General features: G+C 41.7%; 1 protein-coding gene across 3 annotated transcripts in view; it reads left to right on the top strand.

Moving 5' to 3' along the window:
• The window catches only part of NIPAL3 (NIPA like domain containing 3), a 44,225-nt gene that overhangs the window by 5,811 nt on the left and 17,503 nt on the right, over nt 1–20,911 (top strand). For 2 of the 3 annotated variants that reach the window (XM_081054910.1, XM_081054912.1), the window contains exons 3-6: nt 11,055–11,123; nt 12,724–12,895; nt 15,444–15,503; nt 19,126–19,271. In XM_081054910.1, coding sequence (XP_080911036.1) covers nt 11,055–11,123; nt 12,724–12,895; nt 15,444–15,503; nt 19,126–19,271 — 447 coding nt within the window. Of the gene's footprint in view, nt 1–4,872; nt 4,959–11,054; nt 11,124–12,723; nt 12,896–15,443; nt 15,504–19,125; nt 19,272–20,911 lie in introns of all 3 variants that reach the window. The other variant, XM_081054911.1, reaches the window with a different exon arrangement.

The following is a 20,911-nucleotide window of genomic DNA, read 5'->3' as shown; positions in this document are numbered from 1 at the left end:
AGGTGGAGGAAGCTATGTCCACCAGGAACTACCCTTCAGGACAGAATTTGGTGCAAAAATAGAGACACAGCAAGGTTTTAAGAGCGTGGCCTTTAAAATCAGAGAGACCTGGCTTCAAATCCCAGCCCGGTCACTTTCTATCATTATAACTGGGGGAAAGCCATGTAACTCCTCTCTAGGAGAGTTTTAAATCTATCCTATAGGGTGGTTATGAGGCTGACCTGAATTTACAAGAGGAAACTGAAGCTCCTGCACCATCCCATTTCTGCCTGTGGAAATCCTACCCATCTTTCCAGCTCCCACTCAGGTGTCACCTTTTCCATGACGGCTTTGTCAGTCCTCCTGGCAGGAAACTATAGGTCTTTTACCCACACTTCCATAGCCATTTCACAATTACTTTAGTAATCATCATAATGATAATTGCAGCTAACATTTGTTGAATATTCACTATATGACAGGGACTGTGCTAATCCTCACAAAAGCCCCCTAAGATAGGTACTGTTATAATCCCACTTACATAGGAGGAAACTGGCACAGAGAGACTAATTAACTTGCCTGAGGTCACACAGTAAATGTAGTAAAGCTAGGATTCCAGTGGCGTCTGTACACTGCCCAGGCCCTTGGTTTTATCCACCACTCCCCGCTGCCTACATTATGCAAGATACTCGGGGAGGCCCCTTCTCTCCCTAACATTGGTTATTAAGTGTTAAAATGGCAATTGTGGGCAAGGTAATGCTTCTCCTGCTGAAGAAGATAAGCTTCAGCAGCTGGCCTGAAATGAGGTTATAGGTATAACAGCGTGGTTAGTTGGACTGCTGTATCTCTTGTACGTGAATGTGAGTAACTCTCAGAGCAAGCCAAAAGAGTTATGCTTAACAGTTAACAGTTTTAAATCCAAGGGATTATGAGAGGTAAGTTTCAATAACAAGTGATGACTGGTCTTGTCACCATGGGATTTAAATAAAGACTCTTGTTGGCAGATGTAAAGCAGACCTTGGAACAGGAGATCTGCGCTAAAGTTTCACTTGGATTACAATATCCAAGTAAGGTTTGCTGCCTCTGTGACCTTTGGCTGCCTTTCTGGGGACATTCGTTTCTTTCAGAAGCGTCGCTGGTACAAGATCAATTCCTGGATCAGGGAATCTCAGAGCCAGAAGGGTCCTTAGAGTTGTTGCTAATAGTAATGACAATAATAAAAGTGGAAATTATAAATAATAATAGTAACATAACAGCTAGAATTGTTTTAGTATTTATGTGCCAGGTAGCATTGCCACGTGTGCCTTATTTCATATAACTTGGCAATCCTGCGAGGGTTTATAATCAACTCCTCACTACTTTCTCACCTATAGTATATTAGGAACCAAAGTATTGGGGAGATCTGTATTCAGGTCTGGTCCTGCCACTTGCTCACTGTGACTTTGGCAGCGTCTTGGGCTTTCTCAGGGAACTGATATATTTGCCTTCAAAATGAGTGTGGCCCTCCTCCCATCCGCCCCTCCCTTCTGCCTCAATTGAAATCAATTAGACAATGCCTTAGAAGAATCCTCTCCATCTGGCGTGGCAGGTGAAGGAAATCAAGAACCAGAGATGTCGCGTGGGGATGGTGTTGAGGCCACCACGGGACCTGCCCGTCAGTGGGAACACTTTCTTTCAGTCTGCATCTTTCCTTCAGGGACAGAGTCACTGATTCTGAGCTCTACTCCCTGTGTGTACTTACGAACACTGAACTCATTAAATAACTTCCCTGAAAACACCTGGGGTGGTTCCTTGGCAAAAAGAGGAGCATGGTAGATTGAGAAAGTACCAAAGCAGCCCAGGCCCTGCCCTTCACTTCCTTCCCTTCTTACAGAGCCGGACACCGCCATTTTACAGTTTTCATGCTCTGAGATTTGGAAGAGGAACTTAATGTCAGGAGTCCAGCTGGTTGTCGCCTCAACTCTAAATCGCCCTTCGCCAGACGCTGCTAACAAGAGTGTGTGCAACTGCCCAACCCCTAGACCTGAGGCAACTTCTTTGCTTGACTTTAAATGCTTGTCACATGGAACCAGTCAGCACTTCACAAGGGTTTGGGGCATCATTAGTGTTGATGAAGCCCTTTTAATGCTTGGATGAAAGGGCATTAGTTATATTGCGCTGTTACTAACCCTGTCGGTGGCAGGTGGTTATGTGAGATTAACATGCTTGTGGACATGGCTTTTTAAAGAAACCTCAGCTGCCTGTGTCATTAGTGGGAAGGTAGCACTTACAAGGTGGGGTTGTTGTTTTTTCCTAATTTATTTCAACGCTGCGGTCTGGAGTCGTTATTGCCAGGAGACTGGAAGTCAGACCTCCAGCTCTCCTCTCATCCTCACTTTGGGCAAATTATTTCACTTCTGTGAGCCTTTACTTTGTTCATCTATAAACTCCTTCCAACTGATGTTCTAAAAAGAGGAATCATAGCAGTACCCACTTCACAGGGTTGGCGTGTGACCCACAGGAGACGAGGCATAAAAGGGGCCCAGTGCCATGCCTGAGCTATACATGCTCCATGAACACCAGCCTTTATTTACATAATAAACGGGGTTTTTTTTGTATGTTTTTGCTGCTTAGATTGGTTTATCGTTGTGAGGTTTACAGTTTTCATTGCTAGGTTTCACTCCTCCTCACCCCTGACTTGTCTGTGTGGTGACACAGCAGCTTGTTTTCTTTCATCTCTTCCCTTCCACTTGGCGAGTTGTTAACACCACGTTCTCAGGCAGCCTGATGGATTTAGTCAGTATCTCATCAGTGGACAGTTTGGTCTCTCCCCGGGTAAAACACTATAGTGGCTGCCGGTTTTTTAGGTTGAACCATATGAAACTGCTGCTTTTGTAAGTCAAACATCATTGAATGTTGGCAATTTCGTATGGTTCTGTTATAGGAAAAGAGGGTTCTTAGCTTCACATAGGAAATAATTCAAACATGAGCTGATATAGAGTTTAAAGTAAAAGTAAATTTATTTAGCAGAGAGTAAGAAAACAAAAGCCACTCCATAGAATCTCTAATCGCTGGTGGAAAAAAGACTCCCTCGATCCCCTGGGCTAGGGTTTATATGTATGTGTTTTCTGCTTCCATGGAAAGTGCTTGATTAAAGGTCTGCCTGATTTCTGTCTTGGAGCACGTAGGCAGCAGGCTAGGAATCTGCCTTCTAGTTCCTTCCGCGAAAATAGTCCTCATGCCCCTTCCCTATGTTAGTTTCCCCTAATACTAAGTACTTTCTCCAAATTATCTCAGGAAGTCATGCACCAGCCCTGAGAGAAGGGCCCTGTCATCCCCAACCAGCTGAGGAGAAAGGAACCGAGACCTAAGCAAGCAAATCTCGCCAGGCCACTGACCTTAAACCTGCCTCTGTGTAGCTCCCCTGTGTCCTCTGAACAGCCCTTGCTGAGGTCTCACGTTTCTGCACAACTCCTGGAAGCTGGTTCCAGCTCTCCTCTGTCCCCCATAAAGGTAATAGAGCAGCTTGGAGGTGTTGGAGCTGGAACCACAGTCCTTTTTGTCTCTTAGGCAGTTTCTGTAGAATAGCTAGCTGCCCCGTAACTCTTTTTAACATTTCCTGCTCATCATTGGCATAGGTAAACTGAGTTACTCAGCAGAGTACCTGCCTGGCGACCAGGCGTGGTCAGGTATTTGCCTCCCGTGAGGTCAAGGTCTTTGCTTTGTATCCTTAAGAGCCATATTTAATGAAGGACTTCCTTTGAGGTCCTCAAACTTCACCTAAAGAAACACTATTTTCTCACACATTCTTTTAGTTAGCATCTAAAACTTAAAACTTTCCATTACAATTAATGGAATTAAATATTTACAATTAAATATTTACAAAGTATGTCATTCCTGATACACCTAAATACCGAGATAGACAGATAGATAGATGTATTTTTTAATTAAATTTATTGGGGTGACAACGATTAGTAAAATTACATAGGTTTTAAATGTGCATTTTTATAATACCATGCAGTTCTCCTTCCATCACTATATATTTGACCCCCTTTATTCTCTTCTAACATCCCTCCATCCCCCTTTTCCTCTGGTAACCATTACACTGTTGTCTGTCTATGAGTTTTGTTTCTTTGTTTGTTTGTCTTGTTCCTGAGTGAAGTCATATGGTTCTCGACTTTTCCTGTCTGATTTATTTCGCTTAGCATTATAATCTCAAGATCCATCCATGTTGTCGCAAATGGCAGTATTTCATCTTTTCTTATGGCAGAGTAGTTTGCCATTGTGTTTATATACCACATCTACTTTATCCATTCATCTATCGAAGGACACTTGTTTCCATGTCATGGCCACCATAAATAAAGCTGCAGTGAACATCGGCGTACGTATATCTTTACAGATAAATATTTTCAGATTTTTTAGGTAGATACTCAGGAGAGGGGTTGCTGGGTCGTATAGTAATTCTAGTCTTAATTTTTTGAGGAATCTCCATACTGTTTTCCGTAGCAGCTGTCCCAATTTACATTCCCACCAACAGTGTATGAGGATTCCTTTTTCTCCACAGCCTCTCCAACACTTATTTTTTGTCTTGTGGATGATAGCCATTCTAACAGGTGTGAGGTGATGGCTCGTTGTGGTTTTGATTTGTATTTCCCTAATAGCTAGTGAAGTTGAACATCTTTTCATATATCTGTTGGCTATCTGTATGTCTTGTTGGGAGAAGTGTCTGTTCAGGTCCTCTGCACTGATAAATATTTTTAAAAACTCGTACAAACGCTTAACTGAGGCTCGTGAATATATAAACCACTTGATACCTACCATCAGCCTTCTGAAAAAGCTTTTCTTTACCAGTTGGAAATTTTGCATCATTCCTGTTTTTCTCCCTGAATTTGTATTTCTCTTCTGTTTTCCCTACAGAATTGTACCCCAAATTTGTGTCTATTGTTTAACACTTAAAAATTTTATGGACACCTATGATACTTCTCTACAGGAAAGAATGGAGAGTATGTAATCAAATTTCATTTTAAAAAGTTCTTTTGATATAAGGTTCATAAGTCTTGATTCAATCCAGAAGTTTTTTTTAATTGATACAATTGATTAATGCAATATAAAGTTTTACAACAATTATTAAGTAAAAAATAACATTGTATTAGGAATGACTATCTGAATAAGAATGGGACTTTTTTTCAATACTCAAGATAAATATTACTGATTGCTAGAATGAGAATTTAGCATCAATTCTGTCGCAAATTTTTGGTTTTTATAGCTGGAAGTGCTAAGAACCTGTTCAATAGGTACCGGGAGTGGAAGGAGTGGTGTTAATAGTAGTATCACTGAATTCTTTCAACTCCTTCCATGTATGTGCTAAAAATCACATAGTAGTAAACGTTTTTTATTGACTTTAAGCTAACAATATGAGTAGGGCTTCCTTTATTTTTGCTCAAAGCAAAGTACTAGACTTAATTTACAACAGGATTTGTTTTGTTTTCACAGTTTCTGCGGTTTACCAAAAAAGTATTATCATTTATGTTGGTCAGTTTTTTCACTTAAGTCACATTGAGTAAACCTGATATATCCAGAAAGGGTTGGGGAAATTGAAATATTGTTAATTTTACTGTATTATAGTGTGTATATTTTAATTGTAGAATGTAATGCAAATATTTACTATAAATATTTGTACGTATACCACAATGTATAAATTTAATTATAAATGTTTTATCATTCGATCATATTTTTGTCAAAACAGAGCTGTAGATATAACCTAATTAACTAAGCGAGTCCTTATTGTACAAACATCTGTCAAATCAGCCCCTGATTTCAGAATATCCTAACAAGGGCCAAAGTGTCCCATCTGTTGTCATTTCTTAACAGGAATGTGCGTGAGAGAGGGAAAGAAGTAATTCCCAGAATGGGTATTTATCACTAAAGAAACCTCCTGGGAAACCAGAATTTCAAAATTCCCCTTAGTTTCTTGATGGTTTTACAACTTGGATCAATGTACTAGAGTAAGTCTCCATGAAGATAGGACAAGCCTTTCTTTGATAAAGTGGGAGAGAGCTATTGTGAAAGGTAAGAAAGGGGAAATACGGGAAACCAGAGCAGTGAGCATAGAAGGAAATGAGGATATGATGATCGAATCCCTTCAAACTGTCAATTGCAGTAAACCCTTTGTAGAAGAAAGTCTCTGAGGCCCCCATTGTGAAGGATGTGGCCTTTAGACCTTGCCACCCTGCTTTCTCTTTTAGAAACAGTCCTAATGATGCCACGCAGAGCTTCCCTATTATCTCCAAGCCCAAGTGCAAACCTTTTGTGATAGAGACATCCCCTCCCAATCTGGTCGCCTCTTAAGCCTACTCCCTGTATGCTCTGGTTTCCCTCCATCATCCGTGGACCCCTGCCCCAGCTACATAGAAGCCCATCGGCCCTCAGGCTCTCATACACCCAACCCCTCTTACCTCTCAGTTCCTTTGAGCACAGTTCCCCCCAGTCTTACCCCTCCACATCACCTTCTTTCCATGCGTCAAAGGCACCATGTTTGTTCCCACCTTGGGAGCGTCCTATGGTCTGTAGAATGGCTTTCTTCACTCCACCCCCCACCATGCTAGGTCTTCAGGTCTCTCTTCTGAAACCATTCCTCACAGACATCTTCCGTGACCTCCTTCTGCCAATCCTAGGTCTGCCCACACACTCCATCAGGCCCCTTTGCTTCTCTTAGGTAGCTCTAACTGTAGTGTGATTAAAGCATTGGTTGTTTAATATATACTACCTGAGGACAAGGACAGAGCATGGCACATTTACAGTCAATGCATGGCACATACTAGGCACTGAATGAATAAATAAATATCCAGAATTCTTCCCTCCCCTTTATTTCCATTGCTTTATTTCCATACTTCCACCTCCAGTACGAGTATATTGTAATATTTTAAGTATCTGTTTTCTGCCCTAGCCTGGGAGCCACTGGGTCAAGAACCAATCCCCCAGCCCCTGATAGGAGGTGCTGTTTATTGAATATCCAGTGTCAGGCACTGTTCTAGACTTTATGTTACATAGTTTGACATGATAGTTAAGAGCAGGGCCTCTAATGTCAGACTACCTGTGTCCCAATCCTGCCTCGGCCACTTACCTTCTACCTCTTATCCTCTGTTCCTCAGTCTCCTTACTGGAAAGATGGAGAATAGTATCTACCTTTGTAGGGGTGTTGTTAGGATTAAATAAGTCAATATGTATAAAGTATTAAGTTGGTGTAAAAGGAATTGCGGTTTTTGCAATTATTTTTAACTTTTTAAACTGCAATTACTTTTGCACCAGCCTAATATATAGAATAGTAATGGGCACATAGTAAGTGCTCAATAAATGTTGTTTTTTGTCATCATTTCTAATTTATACAAGCCTGATCTGTCAATTTACAAAAGCTGAGCTCTCTAGGAGATCACCTCCCACAAGCACATGGCTAGCACATAGAAGGTTCTCATAAATATTGAACCTATCGTTGGCTGATGGATGTTTACATAGAAGGTTCTCATAAATATTGAACCTACCGTTGGCTGATGGATGTTTCTAACTATGATAGCTAATATTTACTGAAGTCTCTGAGAAGTCCTATGGTAAAGAAATCTGTTTCCCTGGGGCCAGGAACTGTGCTTCATTATTTCCATGGGATTATCTCATTTTATTCTTGCATCTACTGAGAGAGGGAGTACTCTTATTAACTACATTTGATAGTTGAGGAAGCAGATGCTCAGAAATATACTGAAGTCACGCTGTCAGGGTTATGGAGCTGAATTGAAGCTAAAGTCTACCTGACTCCAGAGCCTGACCTCTGAATAACCACCGACTCATCCACTTGTGCTGAAGCACTTCCTTAGGAGCCATGGTATCCTTCCAAAGTTTCCAAGAAATCCTGTCCCTTGCAGGTTGCCGTCTGAAGTCCTCTTCAGTTCACACGTGTTCGTTGAGTGTGTTGGGTGTGCTCAGCTTCAAGCTGGGTGCCATTTGGAAGTTGGAAGAAGAGGCCAGGCATCCAAAGAGAACTCAGGCTGGAAGTCTAAGAGCCTGGATTTTAGTTACAGCTCTCCCATTGATTTTAGTTACAGCTCTTCCACTGCCTTTGCCATATGACATTGAGCCAAGTAGTTCAGACCTTGCCCAGAATGAATTCCTCCTTTGAAATTCCACCACTTTATCAGCACTTCTCTCAAATGACATATATCACATTCTTCCTTTATTGTCATTTTCTATGCTCAGACTACCGTGTGTCCCCGAAAATAAGACCCAGCCGGACCATCAGCTCTAATGTGTCTTTTGGAGCAAAAATTAATATATGACCCAGCCTTATTTTACTATAAAATCCGGTCTTATATAATGTCATATAAGACCAGGTCTTATATTAATTTTTTCTCCAAAAGACGCATTGGAGCTGATGGTCCGGCTAGGTCTTATTTTCAGGGAAACATGGTAAGCCATTTATTCAGGAAACATCAATTCAGTATTTTCTATTGTTCAGCAAAGACAAGAGAGATATGGAGAACCCGACTGATTATCATTTTTAAATGAAAGGAATGCAGAATTCTGCCCACCCATACCAGGTGATTGTGTTTTAAAAGATAATAAAGAAATTCGTGACAATAGTGGCATAAGGAAAAGGAAGGGAGATGGAGCTATACAGAAGCAAAATTTTGTATACTACTAAAATTAAATTGGTATTAATCCAAACTAGATTGTTATAAATTAAGGTGGTAATTGTGATCCATAGCACAATCACTAAGAAAATAACTGAAAAATAGAGTAAAAGAAATGACAAGGGAATTAAAATGGTACACTAGAAAATATATCTATTTAACACAAAAGAAGGCAGTAATGGACAAATTAAGGAACAAAAAAGGGACATAAGACGTAGAAAACAAATAGCAAAATGGCAGAAGTCCTTCCTATTAGTAATTATATTAAATGTAAATGGATCAAACTCTCCAATTGAAAGGGAGAAATTGGCAGAATAGATTGTTTAAAAACATGATCCGGGTATATGCTATTTACAAGAGACTCACTTTAGATTCAAAGACAAAAACAGGTTGAAAGTGAAACAATGGGAAAAGATATTCCTTGCAAACAGTAACCAAAAGAGAGCTGGAGTGGCTATACTAACATTAGATAAGATAGGTTTTAAGACAAAAAATGTTATAAGAGACAAAGAAGGACATTATATAATGGTAAAAGAGTCAATCCGTCAAAAGATGTAACAATTATAAAATATATGCACCTAACAGCCCCAACATACATGAAGCAAAATACATGAATCAGAATAGAAAGAAAAAATGGTTCAGCAGTAATAGTTGGAGATTTCAAAACCCCACTTTCAGTAATGGATAGAACAACTTGCAGAGATCAGAAGGAAATGGAAGACTTAAACAACGCTATAAGCCAACTAGACCTAACAGAAATCTACAGAACATCCCACCCAACAATAGTAAAATAACCATTCTTCTCAAGTGCACATGCAACATTCTCTGGGATAGAGCATATGGTTAGGCTACAAAAAAAAATGTCAATAAATTAAAAAGATTAAAATCATACAAAATATCATCTATGGTCACAATGAAATGAAATGAGAAGATAATAACAAAAGGAAATTCACAACAATAAAGTGGGAAATTCACCAATATGTGGAAATTAAACAACAGACTCCTAAATAACCAATGAGTCAGTGAAGATATCTCAAGGGAAATTAGAAAATAACTGGACAAGCTCATCCTAAAGTTCATAAAAAATGCAAGGCAGTAGCCTGAGTAGCCAAAACAATCTTGGGGAAAAAACAAAGTTGGAGGATTTCAACTTCTTGATTTCAAAAATCACTACAAAGCCACAAATGTAATCAAAACAATGTGGTACTGACATAAGGATAGACATACAAATCAGTACAGAGTCCAGACATAAATCTATACATCTATGATTGACCTATACATCTAAGTCCATTGATTTTTGACAAGGTTCCAAAAACCCGTCAATGGGGACGAATAGTCTTTTCAACAAATGATGCTAGAACAACTAGGTAACCATATGTAAAAAAATGAAGTTGGATTCTTTCCTCACATTATGTACAAAAATTAACTTAAAATCAATGAAAGGCCTAAATGTAAGAGCTAAAACTAGAAAACTCTTAAAGGAAACATAGCTATAAATTTTTCTTTCTTTTTTCTTTCTTTCTAGTATCCAATAATAGAGAAACGATATAAAAGATGACACATCCAAACGAGTTGACATTCATTAAAAATGAACTAAATATGCCTGATGAGAATTTGTTTATAATATCTTAAGTTAAAAAAAAAGGTTATAAAACAGATTCTAATCTTATTTTTATAAAACAAATTAACATTGCCATTTATATCTAAATTTATGGATAGAAAAACATTTACAAGAACAACAAGAACCTAAAGTTTGCAGTAATTATCTCTGGGTTTTAGAATTACAGGTAGTTTTTCTATTTTGTTGTTATTATTGTTCTTTTCATTTAACTATTATTTCCTAATTATTCTACAATGAATATGTTTCATAATCATTTTATAAATTAAAAAAAAATTCCATGCCAAGGAATCTGAAACTTATTCTTAAGGTGATGGAAATTAAATTTTTATAAATTAAATCATTTAAAATGCCTTCAGCAATTTAGCCTGTTTTAAGAGTCTCATTGCAACCCCTCTGGGAACATGAAATTTCCATTGATAAAATGGCAAATAATATCCGTGCCTGTGCTTCTCTTGTAAATTCTGATTTCTCAATGTTGCTTTTCCTGCTCGAGACCATGGCAAGTCAATACATTAAGGGGAATACCAGAGTAGATTTAGGCCTTATCAGGTCACAGTGACCTACAAATAAAGGATGGTGCTTTCTAGAAGTATCTAATTTAGGGTGGTGTTTTGTAAATCAGCAAGGCAGCCAGATTAACTTTGGATAGTAAAATTCCAGTAGAGTCTAGGGTGTGACTTTATGATGGATGTTTTTCTAGTTTTTGTGGGGGGGGAAGCAAACAGTTAGGTTTCAAATGTGTCCTTGTGCCCTTTATCATAGGCCCAGCTCATATCTGCTCCTGTGAACATTTCTTACAGGAAAACTTGATCGGAGCCCTTTTGGCGATTTTCGGGCATCTTGTGGTCAGCATTGCACTTAACCTCCAGGTAAGTTTCAGTCACCAGCCCTGTCTGGGGCAAAGATACAGCTGATAAGCCAGGGAGTCTGGTATAGGCCCAGCTGCCTCTTCTCTGTGGGACTTTGCCCTCCATGCTTGGGCTGGGCCTGGGACAATACACTGTGGGCAGTGCCAGAATCTCTCTTTTCCCTACTTGGTTCCCCCATCACCCCTCACCTCTGATGACAGCTCTCTCCATTATTTGCAAGTCTCTGGGTGCCCTGGGGCAGATGCTGTGCCTCAAATCCCCTTGGCCCATTCTGAGTTTACAAGCAGCTATGGGTTGGAGCAAGCTGAGAGCTTGAGGGGCTTCTCCTGAGGGCACCACGGGAACTGGTTCCACGGGCACACGGTGTAACTGGGAAGGTGGGTGTGTGTATTGGATGTGGAAGTGGTTTTTGATGCCCCTGGGGGCAACCTTCGACTAGTGGGGAATAGGAGTCAGTAAATAAATGGCCCAGGCTTCCATCCTCTGGTAGGATGGTTCTAAGGTGAGTTCACAGGGTTTCCTGGAGGGTCCCCAGTGGGACTGAGCCCCACTTGCCCAAGGTACTAACTCACCCATGAATGCACTCCCCATTTATTCTTCTCTCTTCCCTGTCTCACTTTTTTAGTCCCTTACACATTGTGCCTCTAGGAACCACCTCCCAAATCAACTACTTGTTCCCAGGTCCTTGTCTCAGGGAAACCCAGTCTAAGACTTGACACCTGCAGCCAAAAGAATCCCGCAGAACAGCGGCTAACTCCTCTCCTCCTCCCCCAGTGGTACAGCCTTTAGCTGCGATGAACTGCCCTCCCTCCCTGGAGCAGGCACATGAATACACTTGTGTACCTGGTACTCACATGTGGGTGTGTTTCTGAGGCTGCATCTTCTCTTAACTACTTGTCTGGTTCATGCTCTTCTTTCTACAGACCAGCATCTCTGTTTCTGTATCTGCTTCTGTGTAGCCCCCATCATGATCCTCCCCAAAAGGCAGCCTTGGCCCTCTAAGTCAACATGACTTCCTACCTTTCCTTAGTCACTGCCTCAGTTTTTATGTCTCAAGTTCCCATTTCCAGAAAAAAGAATGTTGGCCATACTTGAGCCAATTATCCACCCGAGGCAAGGCAGGGTTTGCTGATACCCACAGAGCTGCCCAGCAGAGCTGCTGTCATGTCTACAGAAAGGAATGTAGCCGAGTAGGCACCGCGAACATGGGCATTGCAGTTAGAGGAAGAAGATCAACCTGAGGCGAGGCTAAAGTGGGGGTCCTTAGACCGTGGCTCACACCCAGACTGCATACTGCCTGGAATGTGCATTAGAAATGCACATTTCCAGGCCTCACATCTACCCTCTGAGGCCCATGGACACGTGGATTTTTTTTCCAAAGCTTCCCAGGGAATTTTTAAGGCTTCCCAGCCACAGTGAGAACTACTGTCTTAGAATAACAGTCTAGTATTTAGATCGCTACTGCTTTTCTCCAGTAAGGACTCCAAAAAGACCTGACAGGTCTTCCCGAATAAAAGTGGGAGGTAAATTTAGGATACATGCATCATAACATCTTTTCCCCAAACATCTGTTCAAATCACATTCTTCCTCGGATTTCCAGAAGTACTGCCACATCCGCCTGGCAAGCTCCAAGGACCCCCGGGCATATTTCAAGACCAAGACATGGTGGCTGGGCCTGTTCCTGATGCTGCTGGGTGAGCTGGGTGTGTTTGCCTCCTACGCCTTCGCTCCGCTCTCGCTGATCGTGCCACTCGGCGCAGTCTCCGTGATCGGTAAGACTGGAGTCTGCCCAAACACCCCCTGGGACTCACCTGGCTGTGTGTCAACCGTGTCGCTACCAGGATCGAAGACACTGCTTTGATAATAATAGCAGCAATTACAAAGGGCTTCATACACACCACTGCCCTGCTGTAAGCACTTTACAGATATTAATTCTTCTAATCCTCCCCGGAAGCCTTTTGAGGGAGATACAGTTATTATTCCCATTTTACAGATGAGGAAACTGAGACACAGAGTGGTGAACTTATTTCCCCAAATCACACAGCTCGTGAGGAGCAGGGCTGGGATATGAACGGGGCTGTCTGTCTCCAGAATCTGTTTAAGATTCAGAAAGTTTATCAGAATTACTTTTTATTTCTACTACAGAAGGAAGATAAACTTTAGCCCATTCATCCTAGCTCCACCAAGGTAACACAAGCTTTTATAGGGTTCAGATATCTTACGCCTCTAAGAAATTCAGCTTATTCTCATATCTTTTTAACATCAACTGGTACTATTTTTAAAACATCGTTAACTTTCTCATCTGCCATTTTTCTATGATTACTGTAATCACTGAACCAGTGTTTCAGAACATTTGAACCAGCTAAAGGTAAAGGAGCATTAATGGCCATGAGGTCACAAATAAAACAGAATTAGAAAAACATTATTTTCTTTTTAAAAGATGTTAGTAGATCACTGAACAATACTTTTTGTACATAGGAGCAGGGACAGTGAACTTGCTTTGGAATATTTCCCTCTATCTTGCTGGCAAGTACTACACTGCTTAGAAGCTCTTCCTTGCTCCTAAAGGAAAAAGTTACATTTTTGCATCTTATTCCACCTGGAATTAAGAGGGCCTCCCGTACACCCGGGATGAAACTGTATGCCCCTCCTGGGCCCAAGGAAGACATCACTAATCAGTCATAGCATTCCTTCCTACTGAGCCTTGATGGGGCCTCAGAATTCTCCGAGCTTCAGGCAGTCACTCCCAATTACCAGGAGTTGGCAAAGGACCAGAAACCTATTTGCTTTCCCTGATTCTATGATAAGACTCTTTTTTTCTTGATAAACTGGCAGCCCACAAAAGGAATGAGGTCCTCGGACATGCTGTGTTCTTTCCCACATTGTATTGTTTTTTAATATCATCTGAATGCCTTCAGTTTAGGCTAGTAGTCTGCCGTAGTCCCAACCTTTCCCCCATTGTCTTTCCTCTGGCCTTCTCTCCACATTTATGTTACTGCTCAGCCCCAATAGTTGTTTAGATTTGTCTTCTGCTGATCTCTCCAAAGGGCTGTCAGCGCTTTATTCACAATGAAGGTGACTGAGTCACCAAGTGCTTTAAATATTAGCCTCTGAATTTTAATAAGAACCTAATCATCAAATTGTTAAAAACCAGAGGCTGAATTATAATGATAGGACTTCAGGTATCAGCCACTGGAAATTAAGAGGTTCTTAGAGCTTCTCAAGTCACCAAGTGAGAAATAATATCAAAAATAGTAATAACCACTGTTTAGTGAATGCTTATTACTTACCAGTCACTGTTCTAGGTACTTGAATAATAGTCCAGTTATTGACCGTTTACTGTGTGACAAATCATTTACATATATTATTTATTTGCCCCTATTAACTCCGAGAAGTAGGTATTTCCAGTGGTGTGCTGATAAACCACCTCTCAGAAAGTGAGAGAGGAAGAGAAAAAAGAGGAAGAAGAGGTGGAGGGAGGGAGAGAAGAAGGTAAAGGACAGAAAAGTGAGAAAGGAGGAAAAGAGGACCTGATAGGTAATGTTTTTGATTTATATGGTGTTCGCACCATGTCAGCTCCACACTGTGGCTGAAGTCAAGCTGTCAGTGGTTTCCTGAATATTTAACAATCCTCACGCCGGTGGTGCAAGCTGCATCCATCACATGACTTCATAGGCCAAGAAACCGAGACCCTGGTGAACTGACTTAGCCCAGGACACAGCCAGAAGAGGCAGACCTGTAATAGTAATCCAGGTGTACTCACAGTAAATGCCAGCCGCATCCTTTAGGGCAGTCACGGGAAATGCGAGGACATCTGCAAACTTGGAAGAGTCAGGGCGAGACAAGACCCAGGGGGAAATGTCAAGGGTAGGCATGCCAGTGGAAGGAGCAAGGAGCCCTGGCCTCCCACAGTCTTGGCTTCAAGTCTAGTCCTCACCTACCAACTGCATGATCTTGAGCAGGTTCTTCACCACTGTTAGCCTCAGTGTGCCCAGTTTTCAAATGGGAATAATAGCACCCACCTCAAAGAGTGAACATGCCAGACATAACGTGTAGATTGCCTGCTGCACAATAAGTACTCAACACACAGTGCTCCCAGCCTGGTAGGAAATCCTCAGGAAGATTCAGAGAGAAGCCTCCCTTTCCGAGATGGAATAATCCAGAACCAGAAGGGACTGAGCTCTTGGGAGCATGAGTGAGACGTTAGGAAGTTTCAGGTTCCAGAGTGCAGAAGAGCCAACCCAAAGGCATGGGCAAAGGGACTCCCATTTGACTGATGGCAGCCTCAATTCTCTTTTCCTTGTCTTTTTTTCTTTATAGCTAGCGCCATCATAGGAATCATATTCATCAAAGAAAAATGGAAACCAAAAGACTTTCTGAGTAAGTTCACTGCTTTGAGCCCCTGTTCTCAATTTTACGTTTCTGCTTTTTTGCATTATAAAACCAGCTTACCCCAGTATAGAGGTCACCTGTTCCCCGCTCTCCTCTATGGTTCTATATTCCACCCTCATCAGGTTCCTGAGAGCCAGCTCTTTAATCAGTGGTTCCCAAACCTGGCTACACTTCAGAATCATCTGAGACTTTCTAAAATGGACTTTCATTCATTCCATTCAATCAATATTTATTGAGCATCTATTGTTGCGATTTTAGGAGGCCCAATAAAAGGCACCATCTTTCCTTCACCGAGTTCTAAAGCAATGGGAAATAAACACAGAAGGAGATCAGAAGTGATGCTTTATTACGAATAAAAGCTAAAGTAGAGCATGCAGCTTAGGTGTGCCGCCAAATGAACTCTCCCCCTCTGTGTCCCAGTTCGCAACTAGACCTTGGGCCAGTCTCCCAAGAAAACATTTGGGTTTACAGAATGGAACACTTACCCAGAATGACTGCCTCACATTGTGTGAGGCAAAAAACGAAGGAAAAAGAACAAAGCCTCAGTGTGTAAATTCTTTTGGGGAATTGGCTCCACTCATGGAGAAATGCAGACCCGTGAGGCAAGAGGTGGAAGTGTCAGTCCATTGGAGGTCCATCCACATGGAAAGCCGAGGAGTGGGGAAGATGTGTTCCCCCAAGATACCTACTGAGTGCCACATCCTATATCAAGTTTCAGGGATATAACAGTAGGACAGATGGGGTACCTGCTGTCATGGAGATTCCAGTCAAATGTGTGTGTTTTGTGGTGGGAGGCATACAATAAACAAGTGAACAAATATAATTCTAGATCTTAGTGAGTGCCTCAGAAAAACTAGAACTATCCTTGGTGGGACTTTGGGGGTGTGGAAATACTTGACCTTGTCTGGTCAGGTTTAGACTGTCTAAAGAGGTGATTTTTGAGCCCCAACCTAAATGATACAGAGACACCATGCCAAGGTTTGTGGGCAGAGTGTTACACGTAGAGGGAGCAGCAGGTGCAAAGGCCCGGAGGCAGGAATAAGCTTGGTGTGTCCAGTATCAGTAAGGCCAATGAAGCAGCAGGGTAATGAGTAAAAATGGACGGAGGACATGGGAGCAAGGAGACAGGGAGGACTGGATGATGTTGGGCCTTATAAGCCAGGCTAAGGAGTAAAGTAGTGACATGATGGTGACACAGGCTCCATCCCTAGCAATTTTGAATCTGGGGCCTAGACATTTGCATTCTTATAAACCTCTCCAGGCTGAAGTATGTTTGTCTGCAACTTGCTTTGAAATGTATCAAAAATAAGATGGTTTGATGAATGGATGAAGGGGTGAAGAGAACAGATAGCTATGTGATAAAACAAGTATGTATGACGTTCATTTAGAATCTAGGTGGTAAGACTATGGGTGCTTACTATACAACTCTTTCAACTTGTCTGTGTGTCTGAAAAGTTCTTAAAATGTCAGGGAGAAGATGCTCCCAAGCAGTTGGGAAAACACAGCCAGGTTTGGGAACTACTGTTCTGAATCTTTGGTGTAGAATAAAAGCAAGTTAGGGGCAGGAGGCTGAAAAAGAAAAGAGTCTTACACTGAAAAAAACAGCAGCACTACTGCTTAGCAAACAAATAACGACAAGGCCAGGAGACTCATTGTGATTTGCAGTAGTCTTGATTTGTGTGTTTGGGGGTGGGGGGAGTGAGGGTGAGGGGGCGTGGTCATCCAGGGGGGCAGAGTGGCTGGGTTTGTTCTGCTTTGCCCCTTCCCGGGTCATTCTAGGTAGTCCTGGAATAAGAGGCATGCTAGTCCAGGCAGTGCCCTATATGAATTGGAAAAAGTTGGCCCCTCTGGGCACCTGTAGTGCTGTGGACACATAACTAGTGAGCAGAACATGGGCTGGATTTTAGTCTTCCACTCACCTGCAGGTAGTTGCTCTTGTGCAGTGAGCAACCTGCTCAGCTGTACATGACTGCCCTGCCTCAAATTCCATTAAATTCAGCTAACATTCACACAGTGCTAGAGCTGTGCTGGACACTGCAGGCATGGAGATGAGGAAGACCTATCCCTGCCTGAAGAAAACTTAGGACAACAGACTTGTGTATCTTAGCACAGAACTTACTGTGTTGATTTGAATCCTGGTTCACTCATTCACTGAACAATTGAACAACCTGTTTTTGAGCACCTTATGAGGCTGAGAGTTAAAATAAAAGACATTGAACGAGATATCATATTTTCTGGAGATAGTGGAATGAAATCCATATAGTTAGTTCTTTGCCAGAAAAATCCATAGGCCTGTGGTCACCGTATGTGCAGAGCTCACAGCCCTTCTCAGTTTGCCTGGGCAGGCTGTCAAGAGGCTTTTCACCAATTGCACAGGGTTCAACTGGATTGTGACAGGACCCTGGGGAAAGTAAGGAGACTCATGTCACTTACCCAGGAGCCTGGATATTGGGCCACTAACAGTGGCTGACAGGTCTGTAGAGTAGAAAATTGATAGCATTTCAACAGTTCCCTTGGAAGTAGGTTAAATAACCAGCTGGGAAAGGATGATGTAATTTTTAAGACACGTGGTAGGTTCTAAATGTTTGCTTTTGAGGTTTTGTTTTATTTGTTTCTTATCTTGCCCATAAAATGATTCTCACTTTAAAATGTTCCCTATAAAAATGTGTGTTAAAACAATAGTGCAACACCAGAATGGCTAAAATGAAGAAAAAAATACATAGTTTTACTCTCCTGCTTTACTGGTGGGAGTGTAAACTGGTACAGCCACTTTGGAAAACCAGTTGACAATAACTACTAAGCTGAACACCTACATATCCTGTGACCCAGGAATTCCACTCCTGGTTTTATACCCAATAGAAATACATAGGTACAGTAACATTACTTGTTATAACCAAAGACTGGAGATGACTGAAATGCCTGTCAAGCAGTTGAATGGATAAATTGTGTCATGTTCACACAACGGCCCACTGTACAGCAGTGAGAATAAAGGAACCACCACTATGTGTACAATACACATGAATCTCACAAACATCATCTTGTGTGAGCACAGACACGAGAACATGCTATACAAATCCATTTATATCAAGTAAAAGCCAAAAAAGAAATTAAAATGACAACAAAAAACCCTAAAAAACAAATGGAAAATAGAAACATACACACACCAAAAGAGAGAGAAGAAGAAGAAAGAGGAGAAGAAAAGAAAGAAAAATAAGTAAATAAAGTGCAAAATCAGGGAAACTGTCAGTGTTAGTCAAAATCAAAAGTGTTACCAAACCTGGGGGTGGGGTCACGTGGTTGGAAGGGAACACATGTCGGGATTTGGGGATCCTGCTAATGTTTCCTTTCTTAATCTGGGTGCTGGTTATATGGGTGTACTCACTGTGTGAGAATTCATCAAACACTTTTTTGTATGCATGCAACGCCTCATTAAAGTTTTTTAACACTAAATTTTTTTTTTAAATAACATTAAGGAAGATCATCTGTTTTTTAAAAAATAAAGAACCAAAAACACAAACAATAACAGGTCAGCTGTGTCGCCCCAGGAGCACACACTGGCCCGGGGCCTGCACCTGCAGTGAGCCCTGTGACAGCCTCCCCTTCCTTTCAGGGCGCTACGTCTTGTCCTTTGTTGGCTGCGGTTTGGCTGTTGTGGGCACCTACTTGCTGGTGACATTCGCCCCCAACAGTCATGAGAAGATGACAGGCGAGAACATTACCAGGCACCTCGTGAGCTGGCCTTTTCTCTTGTACATGGTAAGTAAGACAAGCTTCTGGTTCGTCTGCCTGAGATAGTGGGAGTGGGAATCGAGTCCTAGAAACCAGAAACCTGAATACCCAGCACTAGGGGATTCATGTGAATTGTGACATATTTCACAGCTCTGAAGACCATAATTATAGAGAGGACGTAATTCACTGTAAAACCCTTTTTTCACTTACGTCCTGAGTAATGTCTAAAACTGCATATCTAGTATGATAACTATGTTTTGGAGGTATTTGTAGGTGTGTACATACAATGTATCTATAAAGGACTGGCTAGAAAAAAACAAATTTAATTAGTGGTTGTCTCTGGGAGATGGAATTATGACTGAATTTTTATTTTGTCTTTATGTATCACCAAAATTTCTACATAAACATTTAAAACTTTTATGGTAAGAAGAAAAAGTTAAAATCCTAAACAGTTATAGAATGTTATTTATTAAGAATGTAATGTCTTTTTGCCCAGTATCACACAGCTGATAGAAACAAGGGAGACCCTAGAAACTTTGTCTCCTAAACCCCCAGCCAGAGCTCAGTCCTTTGCCCCAGTGACATCCAGTTTAGGTCTGCAAATAAACTAATCAAGGAAAACATCTAAGGTATTTGACAAAGCTACTGGTATATTCCCATACCATGCCTGTCTCTATGCGAAACACTTTTTTATGTGTCATCTCAGATTCTCTCCACAACCCTATAAAGTAAGTGTTTTTCTTTCCATTTTCTGGATGAGAAAACTGGAGCTCAGGGAGGTCAGCTAACTTGTTCTGAGTCCCAGGAGAGCAGAGCTGGACTTGAAACTGGGCCTACCTGGCCTCACGTGCCATCTTCTTTCACCACTTTGACTGAGGGTGTTCACTATGTTACCTCTGACACAAGCAGCCTGGGACTGCTCTAGAGGCCCCAGAACGTACTTTTTCCTCAGATTGTCCACAAAGCAGAAGAAGGATTTCCCCAAGATTGGGGCTGTGTCATCCCCCTGCTGCCAGCCAGTCTGAGCATTTACCTGATGGACGTGGAGAAATGTCTGCAGGACAGAGCCAAAGACCCACCTCTTCAGGGAAAGCTTTTCTCTCAGGGAGTCCTGGGCTCGAGTTTGTTATCTGCTGTGTGACCTTGGCCAAGTCACTTAACCAGAGCTCTGCCTCCTCCTCTGTAAACTGACGAGCGTCACAGGACCTGGCGTGGTTATTGCTCCCGATACGAAGTGGTGTGGAAACCACCCAGCACCTGGCAGAGGCTCAGTGACCAACTTAGTTAGTCTTCCTTTATCGTGACTGTGAAGCTAAATCAAATTCAATGAATATTTTTGAATGTCTGCTATGTGCCAGACACTGTGGGTATAAAAAAATAAATGAGGCATGCTCGCAGAATTCATGGTCTATCAAGAGGCACCAAGTTATACACAGCTATCTTGGGACAGGACACCACGTGCTGTTACAGCATACATTTAAGCATCATGAAGAATGGCAGAAAAATTGGGCCTCCCCGAATGCACACACGGTGGTTGGGAATGTTAAGTAACTCTCCATCTGCTTGGTGTATTCTGCAGCCATTAAAGATAATTATGACAACTTCATAAAACATGGAAATTGTTTATGGTAACTAAAAATGGCCCAGTGAAAAATTGTACGTCGACT

Source organism: Rhinolophus hipposideros (assembly GCF_964194185.1).
Source record: "Rhinolophus hipposideros genome assembly, chromosome: 8".
NCBI lineage: Eukaryota > Metazoa > Chordata > Mammalia > Chiroptera > Rhinolophidae > Rhinolophus > Rhinolophus hipposideros.
Note: the sequence above shows the minus strand (reverse complement) of the source record. Positions and strands in the feature narration are given on the sequence as shown.